This window comes from Solanum tuberosum, unplaced genomic scaffold (assembly GCF_000226075.1).
Source record: "Solanum tuberosum cultivar DM 1-3 516 R44 unplaced genomic scaffold, SolTub_3.0 scf00043, whole genome shotgun sequence".
In the NCBI taxonomy this organism is placed as follows: Eukaryota; Viridiplantae; Streptophyta; class Magnoliopsida; order Solanales; family Solanaceae; genus Solanum; species Solanum tuberosum.
Window position 1 is genome coordinate 1,752,208 of NW_006238969.1, and position 14,928 is coordinate 1,767,135.

General features: G+C 35.9%; 1 protein-coding gene across 3 annotated transcripts in view; it reads left to right on the plus strand.

The window, feature by feature from the left end:
* The first annotated feature begins 407 nt into the window (after positions 1 to 407).
* The window catches only part of LOC102588653 (pre-mRNA-processing protein 40A-like), a 44,963-nt gene continuing 30,442 nt past the window's right edge, over positions 408 to 14,928 (plus strand). For all 3 annotated transcript variants that reach the window (XM_006343372.2, XM_006343371.2, XM_015306954.1), the window contains exons 1-19: positions 408 to 534; positions 797 to 849; positions 1,653 to 1,715; positions 1,805 to 2,122; positions 2,239 to 2,382; positions 6,150 to 6,214; positions 6,414 to 6,483; positions 11,426 to 11,478; positions 11,575 to 11,632; positions 11,717 to 12,060; positions 12,155 to 12,224; positions 12,668 to 12,766; positions 12,850 to 12,918; positions 12,987 to 13,064; positions 13,189 to 13,275; positions 13,790 to 13,824; positions 13,924 to 14,029; positions 14,328 to 14,408; positions 14,546 to 14,638. In XM_006343372.2, coding sequence (XP_006343434.1) covers positions 817 to 849; positions 1,653 to 1,715; positions 1,805 to 2,122; positions 2,239 to 2,382; positions 6,150 to 6,214; positions 6,414 to 6,483; positions 11,426 to 11,478; positions 11,575 to 11,632; positions 11,717 to 12,060; positions 12,155 to 12,224; positions 12,668 to 12,766; positions 12,850 to 12,918; positions 12,987 to 13,064; positions 13,189 to 13,275; positions 13,790 to 13,824; positions 13,924 to 14,029; positions 14,328 to 14,408; positions 14,546 to 14,638 — 1,866 coding nt within the window. In that variant the 5' untranslated portion in view covers positions 408 to 534; positions 797 to 816. The remainder of the gene's footprint in view (positions 535 to 796; positions 850 to 1,652; positions 1,716 to 1,804; positions 2,123 to 2,238; positions 2,383 to 6,149; positions 6,215 to 6,413; positions 6,484 to 11,425; positions 11,479 to 11,574; positions 11,633 to 11,716; positions 12,061 to 12,154; positions 12,225 to 12,667; positions 12,767 to 12,849; positions 12,919 to 12,986; positions 13,065 to 13,188; positions 13,276 to 13,789; positions 13,825 to 13,923; positions 14,030 to 14,327; positions 14,409 to 14,545; positions 14,639 to 14,928) is intronic.

The window sequence follows — 14,928 nt, forward strand, 5'->3', positions numbered from 1 at the left end:
TTATTATTATAATTAATATTATTATAATAATTATAATTATTATTATAATAATAATAATTACAATAATTATAATTATTATTATAATAATAATTACAATAATTATAATAATAATAATAATAATAATTATTATTATTATTAGGCTTAGAGGGTAGTTTTGTCAATAGTTAATCTAATGCATGCATTAAAACCATTGCATTGCTAATACCTAGAAATCCATGGTATTAGCAATACACACCTTAATACACAATAGAGTGTATAGCATTAGTTATACATAGGTTGAAAAAGAGTACCAAACAAAGTACTAGTAATACACAATACTAATGCATGCGTTATTTTTCCTAATACACTCTACCAAACGACCCCTTAGTATATAAAAAAGAGAATTGATAAAGTTAAATAAAAAGAAGAGTAGTAGTTGTTGGACTAGCCACATTGAGTTGAAGCCAACTCCGCTCGCTAGGGTTTATATTCGGTTTTTGCAGTTCTCTATTGTCATTTTTTTTCCTCTGTTCGGTAGGAGAATTTTCTCTCCAGGTAAATTCTCTATCAACTTCTTCTATCGCTGCGCCTATTTCGCATTTTCAATCCCCCAATTCGCTGAATTTATTAGAATTTTGTTTCCCTTTTTAAAGATCACTGCTGCTTCAGCTTGCTGCTATTTTTCTTTAAGTTAATCATTGCACAAATTTTGTTATGACACAAAAATATTTGTATAATATATATGTGGTTTCTGTATACTCTGAATCATGTGAGTATTTGATATTGGATTTGCTAATCATGTATTTGTAATGTGCAGATACTTGTTTATGTGCAGACATGGCCAGTAATCCTCCACCATCTGGTCCACAGGTAATTTCTCTGACTGTATTACCTTTGTTGAAATACATAGACAATTGTTGTGTTGAAAAGATTGTGGATTGCTGATTATCATCTGGAAGGGAACTTTAATTTAATCTTACTGTCAAACCGAATCACTTAAAAAGAAATGAGAATAATGGAGAAATGAGAAGAAATGGAATTGGAATATTTGTTGATTGGTAAAGTTGTTGTATTAAGGTGCAGATAATTGTTGCAAAGTATTTACAGAGGAAAGTCTCATTACAGATTACACAATGAACTCAAAAAGTCAATTATGGCTTCTATGTCGTTAGCTATTGCCATGATACACCAAAGAAAACCAGTCATCTCTACTTTGTACTTATTTATAGGTTCCATTTTGCTCTAACAAATTCTTGAGTTTCTTTCCTTCCAAATACACCCTCAGATAGCAGCAGGCATTGGTTCCATTTTTTCAGTCTCCTTTCCCAGATCTTTCATATGCATGTCCCCGATAACCCCTGTGATATTTTGAATGAGATGCTAGATTTGTGTGGTGAAGGAGCAATGTAAGAAGAGATGAACTTGAACATGCTCCGTCCTCAACTGTCGGCTTGAGACCAAAGGGGCCTGCTAAAATGTGGCTCGCTAATTTTAAGTGTTATATTACCATTTTAAGGATATCTGGTATCCTGTGCTTACTGTAACATTCTCAGATGGTCGGATATCACTAATTGCACATCATCCTAGCCTTTGTGACTAGCGTGCTAGACATGTAAAATGTTATTCATTCTTATTAGGTCTTAATCTTCTGATCTTGATATTTCCTTTAACAGCCTCTTTGGCCTCCTTCAGTTGGATCCACACCACCTCAAGGTTTTGGTTCATTTCCTATGCAAGTAAGCTATGTATCTTGCTTTTATGAAAATTATTTTATCTGTTACCTTTGAAAACTTATCGTAAGTGCATCATGCGTCTGTTGTCATAGTTTCGACCTGCTCTATCAACACAGCAAGGCCAGCACTTTGCTCCACCAATTTCAGCCTCTCCACAATATCGCCCTGTTGGACAAACACCAAATGCTGGAATGCCTCCTGGTCAAGGTCAAATACCCCAGTTTTCTCAAACAATGCAGCAGTTTCCCCCAAGACCTGGCCAGTCCGGTCATGGAACACCGTCATCTCAGGCAATTCAGATGTCATATATCCAATCAAGTATTCCACAGCCTCAACAAGTCAATCCCCCTTTGAATAGTCACATGCCTGGTGTTAGTGGTGCTGGAAATCCATTCTCATCATCATATACAGTAAGAAATAGCACTAGGTTCCTTGAATTTTTTGTTTTTTCTATTGTTATTTTTTCTTTCAGTTTGCACCACCTCCTTTTGCCCAGATATGAAGTGGACTGAACTTGCCTTCTCAGGTTCAATCTTCATCCCAAATGCATGGTCCTACTTTCCCTGCCGGGGGACAGACTTGGTTGTCATCTGGAAGTCAAACCACACCAGTGGCTGCCCCGACTCCCCCGAGTAGTCACCAATTGTCAGCTGTAGCTCCAGCAGTTCCGGTATGCTTTTTTCTTGTACCTATTTGAAAATTCTTTCAACATTACTCAATTGAGACCTAATATGTGGACTTCTGAATTACCATATTTCTGCAAGATGTTGCTGTTTGTCTGTTCTTCTTCTCTTTTAGGTCAACCCATGATTCTGGCTATGTTTGTATCTGATGAATGTATAATCTTTATCCTGTTCTTTACCATTGGCTAAAACTTTGCAGAACAAGTTCTTTTATGATCTGCATATTGGTATAAGTTGTCGATTTCCGTATTTGCAGCGTAGAAGGTGTTCCCAGTTTGTGGGTATCAATTGATTTACGTGGAAAATGTTTATGCAGCATATTCATGCATTTTTAATAGTTGTATCATCTTTTTTCCAGAACAGTCTTGAACTGGTAGCCAAATCATCCAAAAACACATCTGCTAATGTTTTTCCCTTGTTTAAACTTACAATGGTGGAGTCTTTGTCTGCAATTTGGTGGAAGCCTATTGTCGTGGATACCACTTTTTTATAAATCCTTTTATGTTGATGCATATTGTTATCAAGTATCATTGCTCAGTGATGTATCAATGCTGAATCTGAGTAAGATGAGATCTTTATGCATTTCTTCACTTGTTACTTGATAGGAGATCTTCAAAGTATTTCCTATTCAAAGCCAAGACTTAATACTTTAGAGGAAGGGCATCTAAACAACTATGCTATTATTGGCATCCAAAATTAAAACCACAGCTGGATAATTGAGGTTCCACTATGACTGGAAATCACTCTTTGGAAATTTTTTGACCTAGCGTATAACTCGAGGAATCTTGTTAAAACCCTATTTAAGAAAATAAATGAGCAAATAAGGGTCTTATGTTACATTTTTAGTGGTAAAGAAGATGTTCCTTTCTTCCATTTCCCACACTTACTAGCTTTGAAGAGTAAATTGTTATTCAGATAGGTGAGACCTGTAAGTATGCGAGGTGTGAAGTATCGTACTAAATACAATTAAAATATTAAGATAATATGAGATTTTTGATAGATAAGCACAATGTTGAAAGACAAATCTGTACGAAATTAAGAGCAACAGGGGTGAAGGCTCTGTAGCGTCTGAGTTGCTCATTCCCCCTTCCCCCTTTTCATCCTAACCTTACGTCATCCATTCGTGCTGGCCACAACCATTTACAGTGTTTATAATCTTTTTTATAAGATAATGATATTTTATTAAGCTAGTACCAAGGAGGCAGCACAAAAGTACTAAAGGATTATTATTTCTTTGACAAGGTAGCATTCAGCTAAAAGTTTCTATGAATCATCAAGCTGTGAGACCTCCCTAACAATATGTTCCTTGCACCAAAAATATGAACTTAGTAAGCACCTATTTTTTTTTTTTTTGATTACAAGGGAAACCCGCAGCCGCTACCCTTTGGGTGCGCACAAGGTAAAACCCCCGCTCCTATGCAATAACTCGCAAACCACATAGGAGAGGTAACCCGCACTAGGCAAGCTTGGTGCGACGAGCTCGACCCAGAAGGCAAACCCCTTGCTTTCGCTGGCAAGGGGTTTCAAACTTGAGACCTCCAACATGGAAGTCCCAAGCTCAAACCACTTGGCCACCCCGAAGGGTAGTAAGCACCTATATTTTGCAAAAGAAATGTGATGCTTCTGTCCAGTGAAGCTTTTTTTGTTCCTTTCAAGCCAAGTACTCCACATGATGTATTATTGATGCAGCTCTCTAGGTCTTTTAAAATCTGATATCATATTCTTGTCCTTTCCAGCTGACAAGAAGATTCTTCACCTCATATGGCCTAATCCATTTTACTCCAAAGATATTAAAAAACATAGCCAGATTGCCAGTATGTAAATTCACTGTGAAGAAGTAGATGATTAAGAGTCTCTCCTGCTCTTTCACACAGAAAACACCTGCTGCATAGTCAAAATCCCCTTTCTGAAGTAATTCTTCGTCATACAGGGATTTTTCTAACTTTTATCCTGACTAAGTGTACAATTAATTTGTGTTGAGTTGTGTACTTAGTTTAGTCTGACAGTAACCTTTTTGATAAGCAGTGTGATGAGTAGCTTTAGATTGTCTGTATAAGACATTTTAAGGATTAAGAATGTATATTTTTCCTCTTAATACCCCTAGAGGGGGGATAAGGCTAAGCGGAGCAAAAAGGGTTTTCCATGAGATGGGAAAACTATTTTCCCCACACGAAGTTTGTGAATAATTATTTATGTAATAAAAACAAAGATACAATGAAAAGGAGGCGCCACATTAAAGGTCAAGCTCTCTTGCATATTCTCATACAAAGAATTTAATCTCAACCCTAGTTTGATCCACCATGAAACAAAGTTTGGATTGAGAAACTAATGTTACAAAATCTCCTTAGTGCCTCACTTTCTATGGTGGGCCAATGGCTAAGGAAGAAAATGATGAGCAGTTTGTGTATTATCGGGAGTAGATAAAGAGTAACCCTTTGTTGTAAATTCCACATGGTCAAGGGAGGATTTTGTATTGTGCTCTTTCTTGTACTCCCTAGGATGATAATATGGTGGAAAGGATGAGGGGATGAAAGATAAATGGGTTGTCTAGGAATTTGTGCTTTCAAATTATGTTATCCCCAAGTAATTCATACAAGTACAAATAGATGAGAGCTGATTGATGAATGTTTATATTGTCCCTAAAAGAATGATACCTTTTTATATATAGAAATAAATTCAATTTTAAACTTTCCAATTTTTACCCATAATACAATAATTTATAGCCATACAAATATCTGTGGTTTTTTTAGACTACAAGTTTCAAAAGTCTTTCGTTCTTTCTTAAACACTAGTTCCAATCGATGTGTATCACATATTGAGACATAGGGAGTACTAAGGATGTGAAAAGATTATTTTGGAAGCTGAATGACAATCTGCTAATAACTTTCTATTGGTGCCAATGAAATTTTTGTGGTCTTTAGGAGATCTATGGAAGCTGAATGACAATCTGCTAATAACTTTTGGTATTGTTAATAACGGCCTCCCTGACTTATCATTTTGATGACAGTGGTGGCTGGACCAATTAGCATGCACATTGGTCTTTCCATTGGGTACTTGCTATCTCTCATCAATAAAATTTCCAACCAAGACTTAGGCAGATGGAAAGAAACCTAGTGTTTTTGTTTTGGCTGGGATTTGAACAGGTGATCTCATGGTTCTCCACCCACTTCATTGACCACTAAGCCACACTCTTGAGTGCAAAGGCTTTTAGAATTCTCGTTTATTACTTTCTCTGGATGTAGGAAAGGTTTTATCATTTTGGTATGCTCATTTTTCTTAAGGTTCACATAATGTTTTCATCAATTTAGTGATTCATATTTCTAGAGCCTCATAACCTCAAAACAGTATCCTCTTTCTGGATCATAACTTACCAAACATGTAGAGCATTTCTGTTATTTGGATATTAGCAATTTGGAGGTTATTGGGTGTAGCCTCATAACCTCAAAGCAGTATTTCTCTTTCTGGATTATAACTTACTAAACATGTAGAGCATTTCTATTCTTTGGATATTAGCAATTTGGAGATTGTGGATGTCTCATTTCAACTAATTGTCTCAAACTTCAAATGTAGTTGCCATGGAAAAAGACTGCAAGATTTTCTAATGCATAGTGAATTTAGTATTCCGGATGTTCATTATAATTGCAAATGGAGGCCGGAGCTTCAATACCATAACTAGAAATTGAACTTTTCTCTCTCTAAGTACTTGACTTTGATTCTGTCATCTGTAAACCTTACTGATTTGCACTGTAATTAGGCGAGCACAGCTTCACAGCAGACTGCATCTGACTGGCAAGAGTATGAAGCTGCTGATGGGAGACGGTGAGTTGGTTTTTTGGTAATTCTTTTTTAAACTTTGCCCTTTATCAAGTAAATCATGTTACTTGACAATCTCTCAGAGTTTGTATTATGCTGCTTGCAGTGCTAAGATATAACTCTGCAATGTTTCCCTTCTTTCCTGTTCATTTAGTTTGGGATTGAAGTGTAGTTCAGTGATTAATTAATTAATTTGCTTATTTAGATATTATTACAATAAGAATACAAAGCAATCTAGCTGGGAGAAGCCTTTGGAGCTGATGACACCTTTAGAGGTTAGTTATATTCTTAATTGCTGCTGTTTTGATAATTGAAGTCTTTACTTGCTGTTTGGTGGAGTGCACATATTCTCTTTTGCCTCAAAATATGCAAATATCGTTTCCTTTTTGTGGATGTTAACAACTGCACTAGATATTAAATAGTTCAAACCGTTTTATGTGTATTCTACTTTTCTTTGCATGTTCTTCCACTGGTTTGTAGATGTCATTGCAAGTCATGGACATATAAACAACTGCGATTAGTGCTCAAATTGAAGGCGCTTTCACTTTCTCAAGGCAGGCAACAATTTGTTATTCCATCTTATGTTGCAATTTAGTGACTTGATATTATGTGGAATTGGTCATACATGTTGGTAGTTACAAATTTCCTGTTGAAACTGGAAGTTGACCTATTTCAATTTAAACCATGATCCTAAGCAAGTGCATACATATACTCCTAAAAGATTAGTAGATATAGGAAGTGTTGTTGTGAACTACCTGCACCATCCTCCATGTATTTACTGTGGAGGAAATTCACAACATCCTATTTTTTGTTGTTGATGAGGTAGCATTCTACTTTTATCTTATCTTGTTGACATTCATTGATTTATGAGGAACTTCCCAGCATTGTTCTTTATTTTATTGCATAAGCTTTGTTAGAATAAGAATATGAACAAGAATAATATATATAAATCTACTTGGAAGAGGAATAGTATATAGAAACCCACTTGGAATAGGAATAGTACATACAATCTTACTTGGAAAAGGATTGTAATATAGTGTCTATACATAGGATCTCAGTGTAATAATGGAGGTACACAATTTAATAACATTCTTCTCCAATATTCTCACATGGTATCAAAGCTTCTATGAATCCGGTAGAGAATCAAAGAGCTTTCGTTGTCGGCGGGCGGCTATGACCATATATGCCACTCGTCTGGCCAATGGTTATGTTAACAAAAGTAGGGCCACATTTTAGGAATTTTAGGTATCGCTTGTAATGTAATAAGGATGAAGTCTCATTGATATATGCATGAACCCCATATTCAGTGGAAGAAAACTCAGTCCGATAGACTACCCTGTGTCAATTTTTGGCGACTTTCTAAGGGTCTGTTTGGAAAGCCACCATGTAATTGGAATTGGTGTAATTACTACGGTAGTAATTACCAGCCTAGTAATTACACAACCTAGTAATTACGTTGACTTGTTTGTTTGCCACTTGTAATTACAAGTGTACTGTTTGGTTGCACCAGTAGTATTGAATATTAAAAATAAAAATTAATTATTAAAAATTAAAAATTATATTAGACAAATAAGGGGCTTTATAAATGATATTAAATTGTCATAAAAAATAAATGATATTAAATTAAACATTTAAGATATATATTGTCTCTTGAAAATATATTAATTAATGAACATATGTTCTTCACTAAAATTATAAAATTAATTGATTTATATTTTTCAATTTAGTATATTTTAATTAAGTAACTCATAAAAACTAAAAGTACATAATTTCTATGAACATCATGAAATACATGTTTGACTAAAAGATTAATATTATAAATCAATACTCCTAAAACAAATGAAATTGAAAATATAACATACATTCTAAATTCAAAACAAAAAATTTAACATAATACTCTTATGTCAAATTTCAACATAAAATACATAAATATGATTTAAAAGAAAAGGAAAACGTAAGTCCATAACTTTATTCAACAATAAATTCTACTTTAGTTTAAAAATTAGAATAGTAACAAAATTATACTAATGATATTTTTTGGAAGATACGAAAAATTGCATGGAATCACATGAAGTAAAGGTTGAGAGTAAGAAGGAAATGAAATATAAATGATATAAAAAATATTTGAAAATAATATTAGAATAATAAAATCAGAACAATTTAAAATAATAATAATAAAAAATTAAAACAAAAATAAAAGAAAGAAATTTAAAAGTAATTAGCTTGTAATTACACCATGTAATTACCAGCAATTCATATGCCCCCCCCCCAAACCCAATGAATTGGAGAGTGTAATTACAACCTGCCAATTCCACCCAATTACCTGCTGACCATGTAATTACATGCCCAACCAAACAGGACAGACAATGTAAATACACCGAATTCAATTACCAGGATGGGCTTTCCAAACAGGCCCTAAGGATATTTTGTGTCAACCCGTATCTGTCAGTATTTGTGTAGCACCGTGCCATCTTTCCAGTGACTATTTTCTCATATCTAATTTGTATAACACCGTGCCATCTTTCCACTGACTACTTTCTCATATTTGATTTGCGTAGCATCGTGCCATCTTTCCAGTGACTGCTTTCTCATAATCGATTTGCGTAGCACCGTGCATCTTTTTGTTGACTACTTTCTCATATCAGATTTGTGTAGTTTTGAGCATTTCTTGGCGACCGCTACACCGTTTTCGGTAGATCAGAGTTTTCCAGTTGTGTTCTCTTTGTTTCACATTCACTTTTGTCAAAGGGTATACACTGATATTTGGATTGGATTACGACGATACTTTCTCTCCCATGGCTAATATAGCATATGCCCTCCTTTATTTTTTTATCTATGGTTACCATTAGCCATTGACCTCTTAATGCATATGCCCGCCTTTATTTTTTTTATCTATGGTTACCATTTTCCATTGACCTCTTAATCAGTTGGACATTAAAAATGTTTTTCTCCACGTTGATCTTGAGGAAGAAGTCTATACAGAGCAACCACCTGGTTTGTTGTTAGGGGGAGTCTAGTAGCTTGTATATCGATTGTGCAGAATGTTTTGTCGACATTCTGCATCAAATTCAGTATTTTATGAGAGGACTTAACACATTGAGATTCACTTTCTCTTTGTCAGAAAAAACAGAGATGATACTCTCCGGAGAAGTTGGTCTGTTTCAAAGTTAATATTGCCTCCTTTTTCTGAATTTGGTTGTTGTTTGCCCTTTTAGTTTTCCTGGCTCCCGAATATTTTGACGATTGCCATGAACTTCCTTCAGTTATCCTGATCAGATCTAGAAATACATATTGGACATCCCTAATTTTCCCGATCTCTTTGGAGATTTTATGTTGTCTCTATTCATGTTAATATACTTAATTAGGTAATTAGCTCCTCTTTCAAGTACTCCTTTACTTCAAGTTAGCCTTGCTTGTTGATTCTCCTCATCCAGCCATTTTCTTCATGAGTGGAATTACCCCTTTTGTCAACACCCTTGCTCGCTTGCTTGATGTCAAAACTCAAGCTAAATAGATGTTGCTGCTATGTGAGCCTCATTTCCTATGCCTTCGCTGTCTCTCCATGTGTCACCTTTCCTCAACTTCTCTTGGTATCTGACGCTCTAAATTCTCTCTTATACTGTCTCTTCCAATATGGAGGAGATTTTGATTCACATCCTTACCTCTCTAAAAGTGTGTTAATGGGGAGGAAGGAGACATTGAGATGCTGACAGATATTTAGTTAGATTTTTCCACGTGCTTTCCTCTCTTTATTTGTGGAAACTTTCCCTGACCTAACAAATTGGAATCTGAGGTAGAGTCTGTCAAATCTATAAGCTGGGAACAGTTTAGGTTGATTGTGAATTTTTTTGGTCTAATGGTATGGATGCAGTGCTTCATTAGTCTTTACTTCTTGATCTAAAATCTGATCATTGCTAATTATTATCCGTGTTGCTCGGACTCTCCTAAAACGATGCCACACCTGTGTTGGATCCTTCAGAAATGCTGTACTAGTACTTCTGGAGGATCAGACACACATCCATTGCCATTTTCGAGTAGTCCGAGCAACATAGATTATTACCATCAAAAAGCTGGTTTATTTAAGTTTCTTTGTGATTTCACGTCTTCTCTTCTTGAACATGACTTGCTTGATGTTTATGACCTTTCTAGTTTTACAGGTACAACTATTATTCTGATATCCTCAACTACACATGTAATGTTACATGGAGTGTACATGCTTTGTCTTGGAATATTTTGCAATAATTTCCTTGTGTTCCTTTTAACTATCTTTACAGGTGTCTCAATTCATTTTAATGGTTAAAATTTCCTTTTTGACTTGACAAGAAGTATCATGTTATGATCAATACTAAATTGACTTCCACAACTGAAAAGTACAATTGATGGTTGAATTCATATAAAAAAGGTGCGATTAACATAAAGTGCTATAGTTGTAGCTGACCAACAAGCTTGGATTGAGATGTTACCTTTTTAGTAAAAGAATATGGTTTGGCCAAATGTTCTCTCTCTTTTAACATTACGTTCTACAGTGATACTTTAAGCACACCAGCAGTTTTCTTCAATGTTCCAAAGTTGGCTTCTTTGGATTTGTAATCTGCATTGACAGTATGTTTCTTTTGCTATTTCCTCCTATTTTTTTAACTTGTGCCTTTTCTTTCCTTTGCTTGAATGTCCTCTTTCTGCAAGTTGCAAAAATATGTCTAAAAAAGATAATTGTAAAAGGTATTTATAATTTGTTTTCTTGATAAAAATGTTCAGTAGAGAGTTGTTCCTTGTAGAGATATTTAGCTGTCTTTATGATGTTAACCAAGTTTGTTTGATTCTTTCCTGATGGAATCACTCAAAATTTGTGGCAAATCATTATTTTTATCTAACAAATGCGTGCACTTGGCAGATTTAATAACAACACCTGGTAGCATTTGCCTCACTAATGATCATTTATTTTTCCAATCCAAATGGAAAAATAAACAAAGTATGCTTGATCAAAAAACATTTACCTCACTAATTATTGCATAAATTTATATGCATATGCAACATGTTGCCTTGCCTATTGCTAATAGAATTTTATTTTCATTGTTGCTGAGCTTGTTTATGTTTATTCGTTCATTAGTGCCTGGAGCAAGAACATTGGGAGACTGCCAATGCTGTTCAGGTGTTCATTACTACTCTTTTAGTTTGAGATTTACATTTAAACAGTGCATTTGTTTTGTTCTTTAACAGAGAGCTGATGCTTCGACTGTATGGAAAGAATTCACAACTGCCGATGGTCGGAAGTAAGATTTACCAGTAAAAGCATTTTGGTTCTCTTGGCTACTGCAGTATGCTTTTTTATTTTGTTTTAGTGATTTATGTGTTATTGGATCTTTCAGGTATTACTACAACAAAGAAACAAAGCAGTCTAAGTGGACAATTCCTGATGAACTAAAGGTTCATGAAGAAATTATTGCCTTTATCGGATATTTCTGTTTCTTCTATATGTTATGGAACTAATTCATCAGCATGTATCATCAGTTGGCTCGTGAACTCGCTGAAAATGCTGCTGGTCAAGTAGTTCAGACTGGAACAAGCACAAATTCTGGTGTGCAAGTCAGTGAAGCTGTGACCCCAGCAGAACAACCATCTGCTGTCACCCCGGTTAGCTCCACCCCTTCTTCAACGGTTTCTGGAGTTGCTTCAAGCCCTGTTCCAGTTACGCCTGCTGTTTCTGATGTTAATACTCCACCTCTGGTGGTTTCTGGATCATCAGCCATTCCTTCTGTGAGCCTTGCTGTGACAAGTTCAGCTGGTGTCTCTTCACCTGCTGTTTCAGGGAGTACAGAATCTGCTGCTCTAGCTAATGCCTATCAGACACAAATGTATGGACCCTTTCATTTTCTAATGGTGGCTTCACTTTGGTTGTCTGTCATGATTTTAAGTCTGAAATATCACGATGATCTTGACAATCTCTAGGAGTGGCATTGAAAATTTATCTCCTCAAGTTGCTAGTTCTTTAAGTGGAGCTTCTAGTCAGGATATTGAGGTACGCCCAACTCCTTCAGCAGCTCTATTTGAAATTTGATTGTGCTGGCATATGCATTGTCAAAAGGACTCTTTTAACTTTTCTTCCCCCATGCCACTGCTAGTATGGTCGGAGCTATGTAGAGCCAGCTCTATTTTGAGTCATATTGAATCCCCTTGACACAAGGAGTTGGCAAAAGGGGGTTCAAGAATTGCTTTAGGTCACAAGTACACATCCCAAGTTTGACATTCTAATATTTTTTCAAATTCCCTCTCCTAAATTCCAGGTTCCAGCACAAGTTGCTAACTAGGGTTGAGAATGCTCCGATCTCTTTTGCATGAGCCCTGTCATACCTTGGAAATGCTCCCTCTCTTTGCCAAATTGTGGATTCCTGTGCATAATAGATTTTTGAGATGAATTATTGCTGTCTTGTAAAATTAATTGTTTAAAATCGTGACTTACAGGAGGCAAAGAAAGGCATGGCAGTTGCTGGGAAGATTAATGTGGTACCTGCAGAAGAGAAATCAGCAGATGAAGAACCTTTTCTATATGCCACCAAGCAGGTAAAATGATTGAATGTGTTCCTCTAAGTATTTATTTGTTTAATGCTTAATATTCCACTATTACTCATTTTATATTTTTTTAGGAGGCTAAAAATGCATTCAAAGCTCTACTAGAGTCTGCTAATGTTGAATCTGATTGGACATGGGAGCAGGTTAGTCGGACATGCTATCTTAATTTAAAATCTATGCACTTGTGACTGACAGTGAACTATCATACCAGACAATGCGAGTTATAATCAATGATAAACGATACGGGGCTCTGAAAACTCTTGGTGAGCGGAAACAAGCATTTAATGAGGTAATCACTGGGTTTGTGATTGTTAAATTGACCCCCCCCCCCCCGCATGATGCTGTCAATCCGGAGGTGCGGAAGCTATCACCAATTGGTTTCTGAGTGTTGATGTACCTTTTCTCCCCAACAGTACTTGATGCAAAGGAAGAAACAGGAGGCTGAGGAGAGGCGCCTTAGACAAAGAAAGGCAAAAGAGGAATTCACAAAGATGTTAGAGGTAAAATATGTGCTCCTTAATGGTTCTTGGTAGGCTGGTACAGTTTTCATGTTGGGTTGGTGCTCTTACCTCTACTTTTTTTGTCAGTAACAGTGTACACAAAACACTTGAAAAAGTTTCCACTGACCTTACTGCCAATAAAATAATCCTTCGTCTTATGCATTAGAAGAGTCCCATTTTGGTATCCTACATATCTTTGTGATTATAATACTGGAATGAAATGGGCCTGAATAGAATGAAAAGATATAGAGAATTTATGTAGCTAATCCTAACTGATGGGGGTTTGAGGCAGAGTTGATTGATTAATTGATTGAAGCATATTAACAGCATTTTCTTGAAAGAGTAGAACTCCTTGTAATACCTTTGCTCTAAAGATACTTAATTAATTGATAAGTTTTCTATAGAGAAAATCAAGAATTTGTTTACCACTTGTGCATCTATCATGTCACACATCACTTATGGTGTACAAACTATGTATTATAGTGTTAACCTGGTTTGACTTTAACTGTTTCAGGAGTCCAAGGAACTCACTTCATCTACAAGATGGAGGTAGTTAACAAAAGCTTCTCTTTTATTAATACTTACTAACTGTAGTAACAGAAGCAGCGTTTCCCCCCTTTTAATGATCTCGTGATATTGTGCTACCAGTAAGGCAGTTACAATGTTTGAGGATGATGAACGGTTCAAGGCTGTTGAACGAGAGGCTGATCGTGAAGATCTCTTCAGGAACTACTTGGTGGATCTTCAGAAAAAGGTGCGCCTTTGCTATTCTCACTTTTGAAAATGCATTGCTCAGATTTTTGATCTAGACAAGGATCATTCATAAAATCTGTTCAAGTTGACAACTGTATTTTTGCTCAAAAAATATGTAAATAAAAGATAAGCAATTGAAAGAGCAACCCTTTTTTTTCTTTGAACAGTTTGTGGTTTGGTTAATTTCTGTGTGAATGTACCGTGTACATCCTACACATCTTGTTCCTTGAGCATTTGTAATTTTTATGGTGTGCAGTTGTTAATTATGTCTTTTGTCGTTATTTGGTTTGTTATTCCAGGAGAGGTCAAAGGCTCAAGAAGAGTATCGACGGAATAGATTGGAGTACAAACAGTTTTTGGAGACTTGTGGCTTTATCAAGGTATTTGTTACTTTTAAGACTTTCTTCACCTCCTTTCCCCAAGGGAAGTGGATCTGGTGGTTTGAGCTTTCTATCACTTTTACCTTTTGTTCCTTTTCTTTCTCTGAAGTTCATCCTTTGTTTCTTTGGAGCCACAGGTAGATACACAGTGGCGCAAAGTCCAAGATCTTTTGGAAGATGATGAAAGATGTTCACGCCTTGAAAAACTTGACCGCTTAGAGATTTTCCAGGTAAAGTTTTTATGCAGGCAAGTTACCTGAATGGAGTGCAAAGTCTAGTAAGGATAGGGGTGACAAAATGGGTAAAAATTTATGGTTATCTGCTCGACCCAAAATGGGTTGGTTATCCCATCATTTAAAAGTGGGTGGGTCAAATATGAATCAACCCATGGGTATCGACCAATTGCACTCCGCTTAAAGTATGAAAGGGTGTATTGAATCTCTTAAAAGTACACTTATTAAGGGTGTGTTTGGTATGGGGACCCCCCCCCCCCCCCCCCCCTTTTTTTTTTTTTTTTTTT